The 25,454-nt window shown below is 43.5% G+C and overlaps 1 protein-coding gene across 1 annotated transcript in view; it reads right to left on the bottom strand.

Annotated features, from left to right (window-relative positions):
• The window catches only part of CRHR2 (corticotropin releasing hormone receptor 2), a 189,107-nt gene that overhangs the window by 21,832 nt on the left and 141,821 nt on the right, over nt 1-25,454 (bottom strand). Inside the window, exons 7-8 of the mRNA XM_075316888.1 lie at nt 12,010-12,070; nt 7,067-7,139 (exon numbers count right to left, since the gene is read on the bottom strand). Of these exons, the coding sequence (XP_075173003.1) occupies nt 7,067-7,139; nt 12,010-12,070 (134 nt within the window). The remainder of the gene's footprint in view (nt 1-7,066; nt 7,140-12,009; nt 12,071-25,454) is intronic.

Below are 25,454 nucleotides of genomic sequence, written 5' to 3' on the forward strand. Positions count from 1 at the left end.
GCTCCCCATCACCATCCCCGGGATCCCCGCATTGAGCAGCGGTGGTGCTACACATCACCACAACCGTGGGTGGCGTCACGGACATTATCCCAACATCCCAAAACCCCCCTTTCACTCACGGGCGAGGAGTGTCGCTCGAGAAACCCCGGGATCCGGCCCACCGCTCGAGCCACCACTGAGCAGCTGCCGGACTCGAGCAGAAGGGGTGAGCGCGGTGTGCTGACACCCTCCTCCCCGCCCGCGACAACTTGGCATCACGAACAGGATCTTACCGCTCTGCCGTCTGGTAGAGGTGCGCCTTGTTACCGCTGGAGGTATCCGGCAGAAAAATTGCAGAAGCCGCCATCTTTGGCGCGAAAAGTTCCCGCTCGAGCGTCTTCTCGAGCAGTAGAGGCGCGAAGGCCAGAACCCCGCCCCGAGAGAGGAGGGGCCGGAAAGAGCTAAGGGGGACGCGATGGCGGCCGGCCGCATGTAGCTGCGGCTATAAAAGCAGGGACGCCAGGACTCTGCAAACATCCCGTTCCTGGAAGAAAGAGAGAAAGCCATCATGTGGATGCCGTCCCGCGACACCGTACCCCCCGCGCCTGGAACCGCGGCGTGGGTGGAGATCCGGACCGCGCAGCTCTACCAACGGCTGCAGGTAAAGATGCAGCTCCTCATGGAGGAGTGGGAGGCCGACATGGCGGAAGTTGTAGCCACCGTGCGGAGACGCGAGGAGGAAGCGGAGAAAGGGAGGGTGAGTGACCCACGTCCCGATGCCCAGGAAGGGCCGGTCATCGCGGCTGCGGGGCCCGGTCCAAGCCCTCTCCCTTCGCTGCCTCCCTCGCCACCCATCCCGGAGGCCGTGACCCCGCCACTAGGCCTGCTACCACCGCAACCGGTAGCAGTACCCAGCGTCCCCGCCCAAGCGGGCCAACCTGTAGCCGGAGCCCGCAGCAAGTCAGCGGTGTTGCCGTGGAAGACTCCGAAGACCGAACCGGAGGCATCCCCTGAGAAACTCCCCGAGCCGGAGCCGATGACCCGCTCCGGGCCGAAGGCCCAGCAGCGGAAAGCCCCTAGGCCCATCCCCCACGCCTCGGCTGAGGTAGCGCCGGGTTGTTGCTGCAAGGCAGCGCCCAAGGCCAAGACACCGCGGGACATGCCGCCCATGGTCCTGACAGTGGGCAACGTCCAGGATGTCCCGTGGGGCCCGACCCGTGCGCCGGCGCTGGCAGCAGCGCCGTACTGGGATAGGGAGCCGGTACCGCTGGGCCTGGAGATCGCCGAGAGGGAGAGGAAGAAGGCCGAGCTGGTGGCCAGAGCGATCCGGGAGAAAGAGAATCTCCGGCAAGCGACATTCCGTGACCGGGGACCGCTGTACGAGGGACAGGTGAGGCGGTTTGATGTCCGCCGGGGCTACGGGTTCATCTACGAGCCGGGCCTGGAGGCCGAAGTGTTTGTAGCCCGGCGGGATGTGCATGCTCACCTGCCCGAAGAACATCCTGGCCGTAACCTGATGCCAGGAGATATTGTGCAGTATACCCGGCACTTTGGGGAGCGAGGGTGGTTTGCGCTGGACGTTAACCTCAGGAGGGGCCCGGAGGCCCGAGCAAGCGCAGACCTCTACCCCTTGCCGGCAACCCCAGCGCTTGAAAGACCGGAGTAGGGCAATGGAGGCCCGCAGCACCGTCCCCGTTGGGACCACCTGTTTGTTTGGTTGAAAAGTTTTGAAAGTTCTGCAATAATAAGAAAGATGATTACCGAACAGTAACCTGATTCACCGTGTGATTTGAAACCGGCTGGAGCCGGCACCGTTGTCCCCGTGGGGACCGTTTAAAAATGCATGGGAACTATCCATGGACAAGCCCGTGAACTTTGCAGGGCAACCACAAACGTTAGTGGCTTGTAAATATGTTGGGTACCGTTACCGTTTCCGCAGGCCGCCTCCGGAGAGGCAGGTTGGAGGGAGGGCCCTGAGCAGAGCAGGCCAGGGCCCCGCCACCAAAGGAACCGGTGGCTACCCTCTGGAGGGAAGGACAGATCCCGCTCGGGTACCGTGTGCTGGACTGTGGGTCAAGGGGTGCTGCCTGGGTTTTAGGGGCAGCATCAGGGCCAGGTTACTTGGGTGGCAGAGAGCGGAAACCGTGACCGTATACCGTTGAAACGTTAAAAGTAAATGTGCCTCCCGTCTTGGGAAGAAGTTATTAAAAATGTTATTTATGTTTGTTTAACCCTGTTATCCCCTTTTTACAGAAAAATAAAACCGGTGTAGGACGGCAGCCCGCGGACGGTCTGCGTTTTGCTAAGGGGGAATGTGTCGCCCTGGGCAAGCCAGGGGACACAGGTCACAACACCACCACACCCCACATCCCAGGTAGGCACACCTAAGCTGAACCAAAAATCCTTGTTGCCTTCCTCCAGAGGCTGATGATTCACACCAGGGGGTGGGCCAGGCGGTTGGCTCCGCCCACCAAGGAGATCACAGTTCTGGAGGCGGGAGAAACCAGGCAGATTAGCCCGGGGAGGGCAAGAGTGAAGTCTAGCTGAGGGCTAGAGTAAACAACAGAGAAGTGAAAGTGAAGGAAAGAAGAGTAGTAAAGGAGGAAAGCAAGAAGTGGTGACAGAGCAGAGAGTGTGCCAAGCCTGAGAGCCCAGCTTTGTGTAGGGCCAGAACAGCAAGGTCAGCGACGGCGGTGACTGTCCGGAGGGGGACCGTTTGGAAGTTCCTGGAAGGACCCCGTTGGCTGTGTGCCCGGTGGTCTGGAGCAGTGTTCCGAAGGACAGTCAGCACCAGGGCAGGGGGACGTAGATTCCCCCAACAACCAAGTCCCAATTGAAGGCAACAGTCCAACCCGTACAACAGAGGCACCGCCACCGCCAGGGCACCAGTCTCTGAGGGCCAGCGCCTGCGGGCAAAGTGTAGTGCTCCTCCGGCCCAGCTTGAAGCCGGGGAGCGGGTTACCAGTGGGGACCCATCGCAACCAACCGTACATACAGGTGCAAGGAAGAGGGACATCACCGTCACCTGCCGGGAAAGCAAAGCAGCCGTCTGTGGGACCGTCCTACCAGCCGTTGGTTTACCGTACAAACTGTGTTCGTGTCTCAGGCTGAGTGAGTACCACAGTGCCGCAAGGCACAGCGCTGCCCCCGCGTCCCTGCGCCCACCAGGCCCTGCACCTCACAAGCCACCACCGGGTCCCGGGATCACCAACCCCTACCCACGGAGGGGCAACACAACACCTGGCTGCTCCCCATCACCATCCACGGGATCCCCGCATTGAGCAGCGGTGGTGCTACACATCACCACAACCGTGGGTGGCGTCACGGACATTATCCCAACATCCCAAAACCCCCCTTTCACTCACGGGCGAGGAGTGTCGCTCGAGAAACCCCGGGATCCGGCCCACCGCTCGAGCCACCACTGAGCAGCTGCCGGACCCGAGCAGAAGGGGTGAGCGCGGTGTGCTGACACCCTCCTCCCCGCCCGCGACATATGGGACGGTCAATCCTGCAGTCATTACTGGCACCGCTCATATTACTGCTATCACATCACACATGCTGACACTCTGAATTTTTGCAAATACATAAACTATCTTATTTATGGATAAGAACCAAAACGTTTTATAGGTTAATTTTTGTATTTTTTATTCTGAATTGGTAAATAAAATAAATAAGAAAAAAAAAATAATTTCTTCATCTTGAGAAATGTTGATTTTCAGAAATAATGTTCATAAATCGAGCTCTGATTTATCTCCTTTTTTTCGGTTTTATTCCTCGGGACGGCGATTTCCCGGAATGTGACGATTCTCAGAACGTATTTTACGGAAAGTGAAAATTCCAATAAAATATTTTTCAATATTGTCCCTGATTGAGGAGCCCGGACGGACGTCTCGCAGGGCTCGGGAGCGGCTCGCCCACAAGGACACGCCGCAGCGCATATAATTTAATGCGGGGAAAATAAGCTCCATCAATAAAAATGACTGGAAGAAACATTCCGCTTATTTACTGAGCTGCGTTCAGCCCCGGAGGGATTATTCATCCAATGTAAAACACAAGGTCGCCGTATTCTCGCCAATAAATGGAGAATAAACCGTGATGGAAGGAATTAAGAAGTGCTCGGAATCATCAATGTCACTTTTGATTGGAGTGGGTGGAAATACGTGCACCCTCCCCTCCCCCACTTATCACATCTTTATGGTTCTGGAACTTCACACTTTTCTTTAAAAAAAGTTTTGATTTAAAGGAACAGTTCAAAAACATTGCATAGCCAAAATAATGTCCATCCCCTTCCATCACGTCTATACGGATTGGGTAACTTTTAAAAAACGTTGAATTGGAAGGGGTGGATCAAAACGCTAAAAGAACAAAAGTACGTGCACCCATGGTGATCAGATTCCTAACGGTTTGTAACTTTTTATCGAAGCACTTTATGGCCAAAAATAAATGCACCCCCCACTCATTACATCTATATGGGTTTGAGGGCTTCAAATCAATGACGCAACTTTTTTTTTTAAAGTTTGAGTTAAAGGGCTGGTTTAGAAAATATGAGGGTATCTAGGTGGGCTTTAGGACTTTGACGCACCAATGTAGCTTTTTGAATTGGAAAGTCAGTCCTAAAATAGGTGCACCCCCCATCCATTATATGAATAGGTGCTTGGAAACTTTTGAAAAGTTTGCCATGATGTCACATAGAGTTTTGCTCTACACTCGTTGAGTGTCATGGCAGCATTAGACGCTGTTCAGACCACAGACTCTGACACTCTTCCCTATACTTTCTCTGGTGCTTCTGAGTTGCACAGGCAGGCTCGGGTGTTGACCAGCTGACTGCTCATTAGTGATCGGGCTAGCAGGAGTTAATTTCTGCTAGCCTGCTGGTTACTTTTGGATCACATGTTGCAAGAGACCTACCAGAGGTGCTCCCCGCCTTTTTAAGATGGAGGAATTTGTCTTCCTATGCCGACTATAGCTTTCTGCTAAACTGGTCCGTGTGCTGTTGTTTTCCAGTCTGGTGATTTGCTACAAGTTAGAGTTCCTCCTGTCCTCTTGTTATTTCCTCCCTGCTTTAGTTTTCCTCCTTCTCACTTGTTGTCTGATCACTCTGTGTGAGCGTGCTGTGTGGTAAAGTTTTGGTTTCCCCTGTTTATCTATCACTGTTGGTGTTTACACGCTCCTTCCGGTTCAACCCCCCCCCCTCGGAGTAGGAAGGGAGGGGATACTTGATCAGGGATGGTCAGGAGCACGGGTAAGAAAGCGGCCCAGACATCCTCACCATCAGACGTATCTCTGGGATCAGGGACAGCAAGGGCCCCTCTAGCCTGAGAGCCAGTTTAGGAGCCCCGATCCCGTGTTACCCCATGCCACATGAAAAAGCAAGTTAAAAAGCACTGTGTAGTCAAAAGTATGTGTACCCCTGATTTATCACATCTATAGGAAACATATAGGAAACATTTATTGGAAGGGCTAGTTTAGAAACCCTGCGAAAATAGAAATATATGAACCCTTCCCAATTCAACATATATTTATCAAAAAGATCTGAGTGAAATGACTGCTTAAAAAATGATACTTGAGCAAAAATAAGTGCACCCCACGCTCATCTGATAAATAATAGATTCTCGAGCCATTTGCATTATCTTTAATGTTGTTTCTCACCCCTAATGTTCTCATAAAAAAAAAAAATCTTTGTATCTTTGCTTATTTTTATATTTTTTATTTTTTTTACTTTGGCATCTGCCAACGTACTGCCCATATTTCTTCCACGGGTCCCATTACGAGACATCCAGTCCTGATTGCCTCTCCAGATAATGAATCAGACCTTATCGACAATTTTCACCCATTGGTTTCGGCATTTTTCTACCCAAAAGTTAAAAAAAATAATCTAGGACTAGTGATGGGCGCTTCATACTTACTGAGCCTCCAGCCATAACTGATCCCATGGCCGCTCATTCACGTCCAGAGCCGCTCATGCATATGCACTGCTTAAAAAATGGTGTAGGGTCCCCCTATATTATGATACCCAGCACTGATAAAATATTTGGCTACAGGCTGCAGCCCCCAGCCATGCGCTTATCTTGGCTGGGCATCAAAATAAGAGGAACCGCATGCGGCTTTTTTTTTTTAGTTATTTAAATAAATTAGAAAAAAATAAGATAAAAAGATAAAGCTGACAGCTGGTGGCTGGTATTCTCAGGCTGGGGAGACCCATTGTTATTGGGAGCCCCCCAGCCTAAAAATAGCAGCTTACAACCATTTTTAATCACCAGATTCTGGTCCCACTTAACTGATATGGGGACTGGCGTCCGGCCAGATATCCGGAATCAATTTCAACCCAGAACTGGAATTTTATTTTATTTTTGTAAATCCGCATAGGTCCGCCAATCCTGGTTATATGCGAGTTTGGCCAACACTACCTAGGACCAAAATGCTGGTGCAAATATGACCCCAAAACAAAACGCTCGTATTATGAAAAAAGTATTATTTCATGGAAAATTTTGTCGCAGATTTTTTTCCTGGTTTTATTATTTTTTTCATCGAGATGTTTGTTTATTCCGTTTTTTTTATTTCTGGACCTTTTTTCCCCAGGTGTAATTATGATAATGATAGTTCCTGTATTACTATGTAATTCTGACTATAAATATTCTTGCACCTGCTTTTCCTTTATTATCCTGTGGTTTTTTTATGTATTTATAATGGTATTATATTCATTGCTCTGCATTACCTTCGTATATATATTTTTTTGCATAAAACTTAAGTGAATCCAATTAGTGAAAAATGGGAAAAATTTTAAAAAACATAATAAAAATAATAAATCCAGATATGATAAAATCTATACAATGTGCAAATGAGACGGTGAATCCAAAATTAAAGAAATACATAAAATTGTTAACTTCTATTGCTTTTCCTCCTGGCACTTTGTTTTACATTTTATTTTGCTTACATTTTTATTACCTCATTACACTGAAGTAATTCCAACTCATCCAGGAAGGGGAACATTGCTAATATGTAATATACCGTGTGTTTATTGGGGTAAAGAAGAGAAAAAAACAAGTTTCCTCTTGTTCAAATAGAAATAAGTAATGTTACTACTTACAAGAAGTACAAGGATGACAGGTCCCTGATAGATATAATCAATGTATTTCCCTGGCCCTTTTCCAATCCAACATCTGGAAAAAAAAAGTGTAACAAATGACCGGCAATCAATTGTTTTCCAAACATATACAACAATATAAATAGAGAAATACTGAACCCTATGTACAAGAATATAATTATACTGTTCCAATGTACAAGAATATAGCTACTATAATACTGCCCCCTATGTACAAGAATATAACTACTATAATACTGCCCCTATGTACAAGAATATAGCTACTATAATACTGCCCCCTATGTACAAGAATATAGCTACTATAATACTGCCCCCTATGTACAAGAATATAGCTACTATAATACTGCCCCTATGTACAAGAATATAACTACTATAATACTGCTCCCTATGTACAAGAATATAACTACTATAATTCTGCCCCTATGTACAAGAATATAACTACTATAATACTTCTCCTATGTACAAGATTATAACTACTATAATACTTCTCCTATGTACAAGAATATAACTACTATAATACTGCCCCTATGTACAAGAATATAACTGCTATAATACTGACCCCTATGTACAACAATATGACTACTATAATACTGCTCCTATGTGCAAGAATATAACTACTATAATACTGTCCCCTATGTACAAGAATATAACTGCTATAATACTGCCCCTATGTACAAGAATATAACTACTATAATAATGCCCCTATGTACAAGGCTATAACTACTATAATACTGCCCCTATGTACAGGAATATAACTACTATAATACTGCCCCTATGTACAAGAATATAACTACTATAATACTGCCCCTATGTACAAGAATATAACTACTATAATACTGCCCCCTATATACAAGAATATAACTACTATAATACTGCTCCTATGTACAAGAATATAACTACTATAATACTGCCCCCTATGTACAAGAATATAACTACTATAATACTGCTCCTATGTACAAGAATATAACTACTATAATACTGCCCCCTATGTACAAGAACATAACTACTATAATACTGCTCCTATGTACAAGAATATAACTACTATAATACTGCCCCTATGTACAAGAATATAACTACTATAATACTGCCCCCTATATACAAGAATATAACTACTATAATACTGCTCCTATGTACAAGAATATAACTACTATAATACTGCCCCCTATGTACAAGAATATAACTACTATAATACTGCTCCCTATATACAAGAATATAACCACTATAATACTGCTCCTATGTACAAGAATATAACTACTATAATACTGCCCCTATGTACAAGAATATAACTACTATAATACTGCTCCCTATGTACAAGAATATAACTACTATAATACTGCCTCTATGTACAACAATATAACTACTATAATACTGCCCCTATGTACAAGAATATAACTACTATAATACTGCCCCCTATGTACAAGAATATAACTACAATAATACTGCTCCTATGTACAAGAATATAACTACTCTAATACTGCTCCTATGTACAAGAATATAACTACTATAATACTGCCCCCTATGTACAAGAATATAACTACTCTAATACTGCCTCTATGTACAACAATATAACTACTATAATACTGCCCCTATGTACAAGAATATAACTACTATAATACTGCCCCCTATGTACAAAATATAACTACTATAATACTGCCCCTATGTACAAGAATATAACTACTATAATACTGCTCCTATGTGCAAGAATATAACTACTATAATACTCCCCCCTATGTACAAGAATATAACTACTATAATACTGCCCCTATGTACAAGAATATAACTACTATAATACAGCCCCCTATGTACAAGAATATAACTACTATAATAATGCCCCTATGTACAAGGCTATAACTACTATAATACTGCCCCTATGTACAGGAATATAACTACTATAATACTGCCCCTATGTACAAGAATATAACTACTATAATACTGCCCCTATGTACAAGAATATAATAACTATAATACTGCCCCCTATATACAAGAATATAACTACTATAATACTGCTCCTACCGTATGTACAAGAATATAACTACTATAATACTGCCCCTATGTACAAGAATATAACTACTATAATACTGCTCCTATGTACAAGAATATAACTACTATAATACTGCCCCTATGTACAAGAACATAACTACTATAATACTGCCCCTATGTACAAGAATATAACTACTATAATACTGCTCCCTATATACAAGAATATAACTACTATAATACAGCCCCCTATGTACAAGAATATAGCTACTATAATAATGCCCCTATGTACAAGGCTATAACTACTATAATACTGCCCCTATGTACAAGAATATAACTACTATAATACTGCTCCTATGTACAAGAATATAACTACTATAATACTGCTCCCTATATACAAGAATATAACTACTATAATACAGCCCCCTATGTACAAGAATATAGCTACTATAATAATGCCCCTATGTACAAGGCTATAACTACTATAATACTGCCCCTATGTACAAGAATATAACTACTATAATACTGCCCCTATGTACAAGAATATAACTACTATAATACTGCCCCTATGTACAAGAATATAACTACTATAATACTGCCCCCTATATACAAGAATATAACTACTATAATACTGCTCCTATGTACAAGAATATAACTACTATAATACTGCCCCCTATGTACAAGAATATAACTACTATAATACTGCTCCTATGTACAAGAATATAACTACTATAATACTGCCCCTATGTACAAGAATATAACTACTATAATACTGCTCCCTATGTACAAGAATATAACTACTATAATACTGCCTCTATGTACAACAATATAACTACTATAATACTGCCCCTATGTACAAGAATATAACTACTATAATACTGCCCCCTATGTACAAGAATATAACTACAATAATACTGCTCCTATGTACAAGAATATAACTACTCTAATACTGCTCCTATGTACAAGAATATAACTACTATAATACTGCCCCCTATGTACAAGAATATAACTACTCTAATACTGCCTCTATGTACAACAATATAACTACTATAATACTGCCCCTATGTACAAGAATATAACTACTATAATACTGCCCCTATGTACAAGAATATAACTACTATAATACTGCTCCTATGTGCAAGAATATAACTACTATAATACTCCCCCCTATGTACAAGAATATAACTACTATAATACTGACCCTATGTACAAGAATATAACTGCCATAATACTGCTCCTATGTACAAGGATATAACTATTATAATACTGCCCCCTATGTAGAAGAATATAACTACTATAATACTGCTCCTATATACAAGAATATAACCACTATAATACTGCCCTCTATGTACAAGAATATAACTACTATAATACAGCCCCTATATACAAGAATATAACTACAATAATACTGCTCCTATGTACAAGAATATAACTACTCTAATACTGTTCCTATATACAAGAATATAACTACTATAATACTGCCTCTATGTACAACAATATAACTGCTATAATACTGCCCCTATGTACAAGAATATAACTACTATACTACTGCCCCCTATGTACAAAATATAACTACTATAATACTGCCCCTATGTACAAGAATATAACTACTATAATACTGCCCCTATGTACAAGAATATAACTACTATAATACTGCTCCTATATACAAGAATATAACTACTATAATACTGCCCCCTATGTACAAGAATATAACTATTAAAATACTGCCCCCTATGTACAAGAATATAACTACTATAATACTGCCCCTATGTACAAGAATATAACTACTATAATACTGCCCTTATGTACAAGAATATAACTACTATAATACTGCCCTTATGTATAAGAATATAACTACTATAATACTGGCCCTATATACAAGAATATAACTACTATAATACTGCCCCTATGTACAAGAATATAACTACTATAATACTGCTCCTATGTACAAGAATATAACTACTATAATACTGCTCCTATGTACAAGAATATAACTACTATAATACTGCTCCTATGTACAAGAATATAACTACTATAATACTGCCCCTATGTACAAGAATATAACTACTATAATACTGCCCTTATGTACAAGAATATAACTACTATAATACTGCTCCTATGTACAAGAATATAACTACTATAATACTGCCCCTATGTACAAGAATATAACTACTATAATACTGCTCCTATATACAAGAATATAACTACTATAATACTGCCCCCTATGTACAAGAATATAACTATTAAAATACTGCCCCCTATGTACAAGAATATAACTACTATAATACTGCCCCTATGTACAAGAATATAACTACTATAATACTGCCCTTATGTACAAGAATATAACTACTATAATACTGCCCTTATGTACAAGAATATAACTACTATAATACTGCCCCTATATACAAGAATATAACTACTATAATACTGCCCCTATGTACAAGAATATAACTACTATAATACTGCTCCTATGTACAAGAATATAACTACTATAATACTGCTCCTATGTACAAGAATATAACTACTATAATACTGCTCCTATGTACAAGAATATAACTACTATAATACTGCCCCTATGTACAAGAATATAACTACTATAATACTGCCCTTATGTACAAGAATATAACTACTATAATACTGCTCCTATGTACAAGAATATAACTACTATAATACTGCCCCTATGTACAAGAATATAACTACTATAATACTGCTCCTATGTACAAGAATATAACTACTATAATACTGCCCTTATGTACAAGAATATAACTACTATAATACTGCTCCTATGTACAAGAATATAACTACTATAATACTGCTCCTATGTACAAGAATATAACTACTATAATACTGCCCCCTATGTACAAGAATATAACTACTATAATACTGCCCCTATGTACAAGAATATAACTACTATAATACTGCCCCTTATGTAGGAAAATATATAAACTTACTGTTCATTCTCGTTGCACAGCTTCCCTATGGCCCAGGCGATTATTATCGGACACGGAATACCTAGAAATGCAGGAATTCCCATTAATGTTGGATACAGGTATATATCGTGCTTGCTGTATACAGCGTCTGGAGAGAGATTTTTGATGTTTGGAAGGTTTTGTAAGCTAATATGAATTTACGATGTAGCTCTTGATTGTCGCTCTGGTGCGCACATTCATCTCTTTCCTATACGGCTCGGAGCAGCTAATTAGATGTAATTATCCCGCACTCTAAAGAAAATTACGCTGATTTATGACTTGGATCAACAACTAAGAAAACCTAATGAAAGTTGACAGCGTTCCAGAACATGTGCGCGGTGTATGGGGGGGGGAAGGGGTCCGGTCACGGCTTTACTGTCCTGATTAGATTGGGGTTGTGTAAAGAGACGTTCCCGCAGAGGGAAGATCAATGTTTTCTCATAGGGTAAAGTCTGGTTCAGAAAACTCATCGTCTACCATCCTAATAGGAAGGTTCAGAGTTACTATAAGGAGGGGCCCCAATCAGCCCCTTCATGTGTAATCTATGGTAGCATCTCCCTCTATGGAGGATGCATCATGACCATACATTATGCTGGGCAATACTTATTTTTTCCTGTGGTGGTGCTGTATCCTCCAAACAGAATAAAGCAAGTGTGAACAGGTGCAAGCGGCTGTGACGACAGAGTATACAAAAAAAAAGAATACAGCTGCCTCTATATGTGCTAAGATGAGCATGACCCGGAGTGACCTGGTGACCCTGTGACCCTGAACAGCAGTAACATTACTGATGTCACCGCTCTTCTGAGGCATCGGGTCTCCCGCAGCGCAGCGTGACCTGGCATTGCCTGTTAGGTTAGGAAAGTCTATGGAGTGTTACAGCAAGGCTCTATAGACTTTGTTCAATGGAATCCTCTCTGCACAACGTTGGAGCAGCTAGGATTTTTTTTTTCTAGTTTTAAAGTGTTTTATTTCTTTGTGTTGGTATGTTTGTGTTTTTTTCTGATATCCTTGTTTGGATTACAACAGATTCGGTGGACTATGGTGGATTCGCTGGACTGGGGTGGAACTTCTTGGTTTTTTTTTCCAATAAAATGGTAAACGAGGGAACGTTTTGGGGAGCGTTTATTAAACTAAATTATTTTTTAGTGTTTGTAATTTTTTTGGATTACTGGGTTAGTAATGGTGGTGTCTGATAGACCCTTCTGCATTACTAAGGCTACTTTCACACTTGCGTTCAGCGGAGTCCGTCACTATGGAGAATAGCGCAGTCCGTTAACGCACTGCGCTATTCTCCATAGACTTGTATGGACGACGCACTGTAACGCAAGTGTCAGCGTTGCATCCGTCGGACGACGCAGCGTCGTTATTTTGACGCTGCGCCGGGCGGATGGAACGCTGCATGTAACGTTTTTTTGAGCAGCGGAAACCTTTATTTTTCACTGCGCATGCTCTTTTTTTTTAATCACAAACTTTATTTTATTTCTCGGTGGCCGAACGTTCAGCTGAGTGCTCGGCCACCGGCATGTCAGGGCACTCAGCTGAGCGCTCGGCCGCCGGCATGTCAGGGCACTCAGCTGAGCGCTCGGCCGCCGGCATGTCAGGGCACTCAGCTGAGCGCTCGGCCGCCGGCATGTCAGGGCACTCAGCTGAGCGCTCGGCCGCCGGCATGTCAGGGCACTCAGCTGAGCGTTCGGCCGCCGGCATGTCAGGGCACTCAGCTGAGCGCTCGGCCGCCGGCATGTCAGGGCACTCAGCTGAGCGCTCGGCCACCGGCATGTCAGGGCATTCAGCTGAGCGCTCGGCCGCCGGCATGTTATAGCGCTCAGCTGAGCGCTCGGCCGCCGGCATGTCAGGGCACTCAGCTGAGCGCTCGGCCGCCGGCATGTCAGGGCACTCAGCTGAGCGCTCGGCCACCGGCATGTCAGGGCACTCAGCTGAGCGCTCGGCCGCCTGCATGTTATAGCGTTCAGCTGAACGCTCGGCCGCCGGCATGTGAGAGCGCTCGGCCGCCGGCATGTGAGAGCACTCGGCAGCCGGCTATTAAGAGCGATCAGCTGATTGCTCACAATAGTCGGCTGCCGGTACTGTAAAGAAGAAAAAAAAAAAAAATAAATAACGCTTTCCGTTATTTTGTACGATCCGTAGCATTGCGTTGTGCCACTATATGCAACGCATCCGTTGCATCCATCACACAACGCAATGCTACGGAAGCCGTCCAACGCAAGTGTGAAACTAGCCTAACTCCTGGGCTTGGTGCCAGCTGATACCCCACAGCTGACAACCCTATTACCCCACTTGCCACCACACCAGGGCAATTGAGAAGAGCCAGTCAAAGTGCCAGAGCTGGAGCATGTAATGTGATACTCCACTTCTGGGGGCTGCCATTTTTAGGTTGAGAAGGGCCAAATAACAATGGACCTTTCCACCTTATCTTCCTTACTAAATCCTGTGCTTGATGCCAGCTGATACTACACAGCTGACAACCCTATTAACCATTAGCCCACTCACCACATCAGGGAAATTGGGAGTAGCCGAGCAAAGCGCCAGAATTTGATAATCTAATGTGATACTCCACTTCTGCGGCAGCTGGGGGCTGCTATATTTAGGCTGGGAAAGTCCAAAAAACCATAGACTTTCTCACCCTAATAATACCAGCTCCCAGCTGTCTGCTTTATCTTAGCTTTACCATATAGAGAGCACACAGAAGGCACAATACTCTGTAAAGGGCAGAGTGGTGGCATTATTATGTGGGGTAGTTAGAGGAGCGTTTTTTCCAGGGGCAGTAATAGGGGCACATTTGGCAGCAGACACTCAGTATTGGGGTACCAGAAGGATGAGGCGTTTGCAGGGGCAGTAATAGGGGCACACTTGGCAGCAGACGTTCAGTATTGGGGTACCAGAAGGATGAGGCGTTAGTGCAGGTCAAGAATAGACGAGGACAGTGCTGGAAATGTGAGAAATTAGAAGTGTCTTTGTTATGTAATTTCTGCAGATGAGTTGTGGCTGGAGAAGTCGTCATGTCGGTCTGGGCCAACTGAAAATGTGAACGTTTCCATCAGAAAGAACGTCAGCTATAAGTCATCATCTGTAACTGTACTGTGACCTCTTACATGTTCTGCAGGACCGGTATCTACCACTATACTATATGGTCACTGTTTGGCGGTAATATCAGTGCTGGTCCGCATAGAGATTTATCCCCAGTGACAGCGCAGTCATCTGCTGAGGTTCCCCTGTACCCATGATTAGGGTCCGCCATGATTACCCTGTTTGGGGTCGCTCAGTTGTCCCCTCCCTTCCTGAGCTGAACCTCTACCTACGCCTGTGATTATATCCCATATCCATCTGTATCGTATTATGGTTGTAGCATTATAAACTGTTACTATTCTCATGTGATTACCGCTCTGTAATACCACATTTCCACAATGTCCTCCCTGCACGCGGCTTCTCCGCAGTCCGGCTCCTCTTGAGTATATACCAGTAGTATATAGTAGCAGTATATACCGCGCTGGACTCCGATCCTGCAGCCAGGACACGCTACTCACTTGTGATGATATATTTTAATATTCCGTTCTGTATATCCGCTGCCAAATCAATTTCCTCTATTTCCAGCATGTAACAGAATTGAAGATTATTTATTAGTTCTCGTGACCATTTAAAATGTTATATTTTGGGGTTTTGCCGTTATTTATTTCATTTTTTTCATTAAATGAAATTGCTTTTTTTAGATTTCCCTTACATTAGAAATCTCCAAAGAGAATTGTCACATCATCAACTAATATAGATCCAATCTTACAAATGACCGAAATAATTAAAAGATGCATTCATAACTTTTCACAAAATGTCATTGAATAATGTAATGTATGTGTACAGTGACTGCACCAGCAGAATAGTGAGTGCAGCTCTGGAGTATAATACAGGAGGTAACTCAGGATTAGTAATATAATGTATGTACACAGTGACTGCACCAGCAGAATAGTGAGTGCAGCTCTGGAGTATAATACAGGATGTAACTCAGGATCAGTAATGTAATGTAATGTATGTACACAGTGACTGCACCAGCAGAATAGTGAGTGCAGCTCTGGAGTATAATACAGGATGTAACTCAGGATCAGTAATGTAATGTATGTACACAGTGACTGCACCAGCAGAATAGTGAGTGCAGCTCTGGAGTATAATACAGGAGGTAACTCAGGATCAGTAATGTAATGTATGTACACAGTGACTGCACCAGCAGAATAGTGAGTGCAGCTCTGGAGTATAATACAGGAGGTAACTCAGGATCAGTAATGTAATGTATGTACACAGTGACTGCACCAGCAGAATAGTGAGTGCAGCTCTGGAGTATAATACAGGAGGTAACTCAGGATCAGTAATGTAATGTATGTACACAGTGACTGCACCAGCAGAATAGTGAGTGCAGCTCTGGAGTATAATACAGGAGGTAACTCAGGATCAGTAATGTAATGTATATACACAGTGACTGCACCAGCAGAATAGTGAGTGCAGCTCTGCAGTATAATACAGGAGGTAACTCAGGATCAGTAATGTAATGTATGTACACAGTGACTGCACCAGCAGAATAGTGAGAGCAGCTCTGGAGTATAATACAGGAGGTAACGCAGGATCAGTAATGTAATGTATGTACACAGTGACTGCACCAGCAGAATAGTGAGTGCAGCTCTGGAGTATAATACAGGAGGTAACTCGGGATCAGTAATGTAATGTATATACACAGTGACTGCACCAGCAGAATAGTGAGAGCAGCTCTGGAGTATAATACAGGAGGTAACTCAGGATCAGTAATGTAATGTACATGTATGTACACAGTGACTGCACCAGCAGAATAGTGAGAGCAGCTCTGCAGTATAATGCAGGATGTAACTCAGGATCAGTAATGTATGTACACAGTGACTGCACCAGCAGAATAGTGAGTGCAGCTCTGGAGTATAATACAGGAGGTAACTCAGGATTAGTAATATAATGTATGTACACAGCGACTGCACCAGCAGAATAGTGAGAGCAGCTCTGGGGTATAATATAGGAGGTAACTCAGGATCAGTAATGTAATGTATATACACAGTGACTGCACCAGCAGAATAGTGAGTGCAGCTCTGGAGTATAATACAGGAGGTAACTCAGGATCAGTAATGTAATGTATATACACAGTGACTGCACCAGCAGAATAGTGAGTGCAGCTCTGGAGTATAATACAGGAGGTAACTCAGGATCAGTAATGTAATGTATATACACAGTGACTGCACCAGCAGAATAGTGAGTGCAGCTCTGGAGTATAATACAGGAGGTAACTCAGGATCAGTAATGTAATGTATGTACACAGTGACTGCACCAGCAGAATAGTGAGAGCAGCTCTGCAGTATAATACAGGAGGTAACTCAGGATCAGTAATGTAATGTACATGTATGTACACAGTGACTGCACCAGCAGAATAGTGAGTGCAGCTCTGGAGTATAATATAGGAGGTAACGCAGGATCAGTAATGTAATGTACATGTATGTACACAGTGTCTGCACCAGCAGAATAGTGAGTGCAGCTCTGGGGTATAATACAGGAGGTAACTCAGAATCAGTAATGTAATGTATGTACACAGTGACTGCACCAGCAGAATAGTAGAATAGTGAGTGCAGCTCTGGGGTATAATATAGGAGGTAACTCTGGATCAGTATTGTAATGCATGTACACAGTGACTGCAGCAGCAGAATAGTGAGTGCAGCTCTGGAGTATAATACAGAAGGTAACTCAGGATCAGTAATGTAATGTATGTACACAGTGACTGCACCAGCAGAATAGTGAGTGCAGCTCTAGAGTATAATACAGAAGGTAACTCAGGATCAGTAATGTAATGTATGTATACAGTGACTGCACCAGCAGAATAGTGAGTGCAGCTCTGGAGTATAATACAGGAGGTAACTCAGGATCAGTACAGGATCAATAATGTAATGTATGTACACAGTGACTGCACCAGAAGAATAGTGAGTACAGCTCTGGAGTATAATACAGGAGGTAACTCAGGATCAGTAATGTAATATATGTACACAGTGACTGCACCAGAAGAATAGTGAGTACAGCTCTGGAGTATAATACAGGAGGTAACTCCATATTTCTTTGCTTGTTAGTTAATACTCTGATTCTATAAGGATGCCTCTGTTATACAGACATTATCAGCTGTATAAATAATTTTGCACAGATGGAGCAGTCATGAGTGCAGCCTGTTCCATTTGTTCTGGTCAATATATTTGCATTCTGTCCTCCACCAGCTGCTAAGCGATGTGTTCTCAGGGACCCTCACGTGACATTCGTTGGTGCTGGAGAGACCCCGAGACACAGCTGCTGCTCCCACCTCTTATTAGATAAAGCGGAGTTTTATGGAACATATCACAGAAAGGAACTCCGACCCAACCTGATAGACAGGCTGCTTTCACACATCTGGTTTTTGCTCTGCGGCACAATACGGCGCTCTGCAGAAAAACCGCAACCATTTTTTTTGCCGCCAGTTGCGTTTTTTTTTGCATAGACTTACATTAGTGCCGTATTGTGCCGCATGGGCTTGCGTTTGGTCCGGTTTTTGCCGCATGCGGCAGATTTAGCCGGTGCCGCGGCCGGATGGAACGTTGCCTGCAACGTTTTTTGCTCTGGCAAAAAAAACCCGCATCGCGCCGCATCCGGCAGCTGCGGCGCATTTTTCAATGCATGCCTATGGACGCCGGATGCGGCGCGATGCGGAAAAAACGCATCCGGCCGCCGCATGCGGTTTCTTCCACTGCGCATGCTCAGTAGCGTGTCGCAACCGGAAAAAAACTCACGGGACGCATGTAAAAACTTATGCAAAGGATGCGGTGTTTTCGCCTCATCCGTTGCATAGGTTTTAGAGCCGGATTGAGCCGCAGTGCTAAAACCGGATGTGTGAAAGCAGCCTTATCCTGATGGAAGAGGAGAGGCACGTAATGCTAAAAAACGGAATATAGAATGTCATTTACAAAAGCAGTAGATTTTGGAATTTAAGAAAAAGTGTCTAAATGTGTTTTTATATATATATATATATATATATATATTATACACAGTATATATAAAAAGTCTGAACTGTGTGCGGATCGTGGATAACATATCAGCAACGATGCAAAGGGACTCGAAGCTTCCAAAGTGAAGCAGATTTTGTTGACATTAATAGGACCCACTGGATCTGGTTTCCAGATAAATAGATGTGAGAAAGAAAAGAAGGAAGATATTTGGGAACAATGTATACAGGGGATAATCCCAATAGTCACAAGAGAGTGGAATCAGCCGCCATCTTTGCTTTCAAATGTATCACACAAGACTTTATTGATGTGTCATTGCTGTATCCTGAGATTTACACATCTATAGGTATGTTCTTATGATTACTCCAAATGTCAGTATATATCAACGCAGAAGATTAGTCCATTGGGTCTGCAGTGGGGAAATAAGTATTGGATCCTCTGCCGATTTTCCAAGTTTTCCACCTACACAGAATGGAAAGGGCTATAATTGTATTGTAGGTAACTTCACCTGTGACAGAATACAAAAAAAATCCAGAAAATCCTATTGTATGATTTATAAATAATTAATTTGCATTTTATTGCATGAAATAAGTATTTTATCACCGACCTACCGACAAAAATTCTGCTCTCACAGACCTGTTATTTTTTGTCCTACTCTGCACTCATTACCTGTATTAATTGCACCGATGTGAACCCATTATACCTGTATAAAAGACACCTCTCCAGACAATCATACTCTAACCTCTCCACCATGGCAAAAAACCAAAGAGCTGTCTAAAAACCTCAGGGACAAAATTGTAGACCTGCACAGGACAATAGGCAAGCAGCTTGGTGAGAAGGCAACAACTGCTGGTGCAATTATTAGAAAATGGATGAGACACAAGGTCTTGCCTCGTAGGGTAAGAATGATTTTGAGAAAGGTCAGGAATCAGCCCAGAATTACACAGGAGGACCTGGTCAATGATTTGAAGAGAGCTGGGACTGTAGCAGTTATCACATTACAGCATCAAGGTCCCCCTGCTTACGCCAGCACATGTCCATGCCCATTTCAAGTTAGCCAGTGACCATCTGGATGCTTCAGAGGAGGCATGGGAGAAGGCTATGTGGTCAGATGAGACCAAAATAAAACTTTTTGGTGTCAACTCTACTTGGCATGTTTGAAGGAGAGAAGGAAAGAAGAATAAGTGCAACCCCAAGAACACCATCCAACCGTGAAACATGGCGGTGAAAACATCATACTTTGGGGGCTGTTTCTGCAAAGGGGACAAGACAACTGCACCGTATTGAAAGGACGAAGGGAGGATGGATGGGGTCATGTATTGCAAGAGTTTGGCTAACAACTTCCTTCCATCAATAACCGCATTGAAGATGGGTCGTGGCTGTACAGCATGGCAATGACCCGAAACAAACAGCCAGGGCAAATAAGGAGCGGCTCCGTAAGTAGCATTTCAAAGTCTTGGAGTGGCCTATCCAGTCTCCAGACCTGAACCCAGTAGGAAATCTTTAGAGGGAGCTGAAACTCAATGTTGCCAGCAACAGCCCCGAAACCTGAAAGATCTGGAGAAGATCTGTATGAAGGAGTGACCTGAAAGATCAAGAGAAGATCTGTATGGAGGAGTGACCTGAAAGATCAGGAGAAGATCTGTATAGAGGAGTGACCTGAAAGATCAGGAGAAGATCTGTATGGAAGAGTGACCTGAAAGATCTGGAGAAGATCTGTATGAAGGAGTGACCTGAAAGATCAAGAGAAGATCTGTATGGAGGAGTGACCTGAAAGATCAGGAGAAGATCTGTATAGAGGAGTGACCTGAAAGATCAGGAGAAGATCTGTATGGAGGAGTGACCTGAAAGATCAGGAGAAGATTTGTATGGAAGAGTGACCTGAAACATCTGGAGATTATCTGTATGGAGGAGTGACCTGAAAGATCTGGAGAAGATCTGTATGGAGGAAGTGACCTGAAAGATCTGGAGATTATCTGTATGGAGGAGTGACCTGAGAGATCTGGAGATTATCTGTATGGAGGAGTGACCTGAGAGATCTGGATAAGATCTGTATGGTGGAGTGACCTGAGATCTGGAGTAGATCTGTATGAAGGAGTGACCTGAAAAATCAGTAGAAGATCTGTATGGAGGAGTGACCTGAGAGATCTGGATAAGATCTGTATGGAGGAGTAACCTGAGAGATCTGGATAAGATCTGTATGGAGGAGTGACCTGAGAGATCTGGAGTAGATCTGTATGGAGGAGTGACCTGAGAGATCTGGAGTAGATCTGTATGGAGGAGTGACCTGGAGATCTAAAGAAGATCCGTATAGAGGAGTGACCTTTGCCTTCCTGACACACAGCATACTCTGCTTTACTGAATCTACTTTTTCCACATGCCATCTGGTAAGTCTTGCCTGCTGTGCCATTGCTTTTGCTTGTGTTGTTCATCCTGACCTGTCACTTGGAGAATCCACTTCACCAGGTGAGCCCATGACAATCAGTCAATAACAGCATTACTAGCCTCAGAACATATCCCGACGTACAGTAATATTGGTCAAAGCTCAGAACCTCTGATATTGTATCCACTTTGTGGATACATTGCCCTTCTCAACTTACAGAGAATTGCTTAGATCAGGGGTCTCAAACAGGATGGGACACATTACTACTACAAGATTGGGACCAGGATGGGGTCATTAGTACAAGAAGGGGACAAGGATGGGGGACATTACTACAATATGGGGACCAGAATGGGGGACATTACTACAAAATAGGTATCGGGATGGAGACATTACTACAAGATGGGGACCAGAAAGGGGACATTACTATAAGATGGGGACCAGGATGATTGTTGTGCCGACAAGATGGGGACTGGAATGGGGACATTACTACAAGATGGGGACCAAGATGATGATAATTACAATAATTATAATAATAATATTTATTCAATTATATAACGCCATTAATTCCACAGTGCTTTACATACATCAGCAACCCTGTCCCCATTGGGGCTCACAATCTAAATTCCCTATCAGTATGTCTTTGGAGGGATGGCACATTACTACTAGATGGGACCAGGATGGGGACATTACTACTAGATGGGACCAGGATGGGGACATTACTACAAGATGGGACCAGGATGGGGACATTACTACAAGATGGGGACATTACTACAAGATGGGACCAGGATGGGCACATTACTACAAGATGGGACCAGGATGGGCACATTACTACAAGATGGGGACATTATTACAAGATGGGACCAGTATGGACATATTACTACAAGATGGGGACATTACTACAAGATGGGACCAGGATGGGCACATTACTACAAGATGGGGACATTACTACAAGATGGGACCAGGATGGGGACATTACTATAAGATGGGGACATTACTACAAGATGGGACCAGGATGGGCACATTACTACAAGATGGGGAAATTACTACAAGATGGGACCAGGATGGGAACATAACTACAAGATGGGGACATTATTACAAGATGGGACCAGGATGGGGACATTCCTACAAGATGAGGACATTCCTACAAGATGGGACCAGGTAGGGGAGATTACTACAAGATTGGGACATTACCACAAGATGGGGACCAGAATGAGGAAATTACTACAAAAAGAAGACGAGGATAGGGAAATTACTACAAGATGCTGTTCCAAAATTACTACATGGTGCTGATTGTAAGAAAATATTACTGTGTGGCACCAATTAAGGGACAAAAAAGGAAAAAAAAAATTGTAAGTTTGTATCAATGCATCTGTATTGACACAAGCTATAAAACTGTGCCATGTCTCATACAATGAACGCCATTTCAAATGATAAATATAAAAACATGCCAAAATGTTTATAGGGGCAATTATCAAGAAGGAAATCTCTGTACAAATGTACAGTACCACTGGAGGAGTGACTTAGCATGGAGCTACTGTATTCTGCCCCTTTCTCTCAATGGCTCCATCATCAATAGGACTATTGCCCTTGTTTTACACATTTATTCGAGTTTCCTGAGATGGTAATTCCTAGTGATGTGGTGAACGTGGAGTTGCTCGTTACTCGATTGAGCAGCAGATTGTCCTGACGCGATTCGAGTACCGCACATAATGTGAGTCAATGGGAACCTCAAGCATTTTCAGACTCACATGCTCGAGTCTCGTTTGCACATCACATCATCAGTTATTACGGTTTTCAATTTTACTGCGCGCCCCATAAAACAATTTCCTAATACGACATGATACGCCAGAATAAAATGCTTAATGTGTTTCAGAAATGCGCTTTATCCTGAAGTTGCCAACTGAGCTCAATTATATAAAAATGATTTTGGATCTGGTCCATGTCTGCGGGCGGATATGATGGAGCCGCGGTGAGACGTTCTGTACCGTAAATGTGCAGTCATTATGGCAGATTCTTAGTGCCGGCATGTGCTACATGATGTGCGGTGTTATGTGTGACCGGATATCGGGGGGTGCTGTGTTCCCCAAAGTGACCCTGACACAAGGCTACGACAATCCAGGTATTGAATTGCCTACAAAATTGAGATTAGCAGTTTCGTTAATGCTCATTTAACCCTTTCCATGATATAGTGATCGACTGATTTCTCGCACTTTGGATACGGGGCTGATTATCCTGTTTAAGCCCCCTGCTTGCCATATTATGTAGAATACCCCTATATATTGCTCAAATAATTCCACCATATAGTGCTGAAAGGAAAACACAATATAATCAATTAAAAACACCAAACAGTGCTTAAAGAAAACCTGTCATCACGATTTAGCATGCTACAGTAAAGGTAGGGCCATTATGGGGCTGCTTTACTGATTTAATAGATATCTGTAGTGCCGAAATCCTTTATACCCAAGACCGCCGGGAAATGAATGTGCACAAGCGCATTACTAGGACGTCCTGTTTAGACCATGTCTTGTTGCTATGGATAAATTATTTAACAACCACAGGATTTTTATTGCCGTTGTCAGGCAGCACCTCCCTAGCAACCAGGACAGGATATGTCTACTGCTTATCACAGGTTAATGTACTGAGCATGCCAATATCCCAGTACTATCTGCCATATTGTGCTAAAGAAAACCTGTCTTTTTTGCCCATAGCAACCAATCACAGCGCAGCTTTTACTCTATATGATGCTCTTGAAAAATGAGAGCTGTGTTGTGATTGGTTGCTATGAGCAACAGAGGCAATTTCTTTTTTCTTTTGGATAGCTTTAGGAATTTGCCCCGAGGTTCCCAAAACCTGATCTCAGGGGACACATCTGTAGGGAATGGGGTCCGGCACGCTCATGTGACCGATAGGTAGAGTTTGGCCAAACTCCTCTAATACACCCATAGAGAGCACTCAGGGACTGGGGACCTCGGGGCAGGATTAGATTTCTGTAACTACACCCTATTTATGTGGCAGCCATGCACAAAGCGATTGGGATGGTCAAAAAGGCTGCGAGGTACATATTGGCCACAAGTCGTTAGTTGTATGAGCCCCAAAGAGCGCTCCTGCTGACCGTCATCTGGTGGAGAAATCGAGGCTTTACAATCCGAGAATAGCCTCGTCCTGGATAGAGCGGACTGCACATGCTCAACCTCAGCTCCGTTTATTGTCTATGCAGAGCTCAGCTAGTCCTGGATGTAATGAATGGGTCAAAGAGGCGCATGCTCAGCCACAGCTCCCATTTATTGTCTATGCAGAGTGCAGAGCTTGACTAGTCCCAGATAAAATGAAAGAAAAGAAGATGTGGATGCTCAGTCTCAGCTTCATTTATTGTCTATGCAGGGTGCAGAGCTTGGCTAGTCCCAGATACAATGAAAGAAAAGAAGATGTGGATGCTCAGTCTCAGCTTCATTTATTGTCTATGCAGAGTGCAGAGCTTGGCTAGTCCCAGATACAATGAAAGAAAAGAAGATGTGGATGCTCAGTCTCAGCTTCATTTATTGTCTATGCAGGGTGCAGAGCTTGGCTAGTCCCAGATACAATGAAAGAAAAGAAGATGTGGATGCTCAGTCTCAGCTTCATTTATTGTCTATGCAGGGTGCAGAGCTTGGCTAGTCCCAGATACAATGAAAGAAAAGAAGATGTGGATGCTCAGCCTCAGCTTCATTTATTGTCTATGCAGGGTGCAGAGCTTGGCTAGTCCCAGATACAATGAAAGAAAAGAAGATGTGGATGCTCAGTCTCAGCTTCATTTATTGTCTATGCAGGGTGCAGAGCTTGGCTAGTCCCAGATACAATGAAAGAAAGGAAGTTGTCCATGCTCAGCCTCAGCTCCATTTATTGTCTATGCAGAGCTTAGCTAGTCCTGGATATAATGAATGGATGGAAGAGGTGCATGCTCAGCCACAGCTCCCATTTATTGTCTATGAAGAGTGCATACCTCAGCTAGTCCTAGATACGATGAAAGAAAC

This window comes from Anomaloglossus baeobatrachus, chromosome 6 (assembly GCF_048569485.1).
Source record: "Anomaloglossus baeobatrachus isolate aAnoBae1 chromosome 6, aAnoBae1.hap1, whole genome shotgun sequence".
Lineage (NCBI taxonomy): Eukaryota > Metazoa > Chordata > Amphibia > Anura > Aromobatidae > Anomaloglossus > Anomaloglossus baeobatrachus.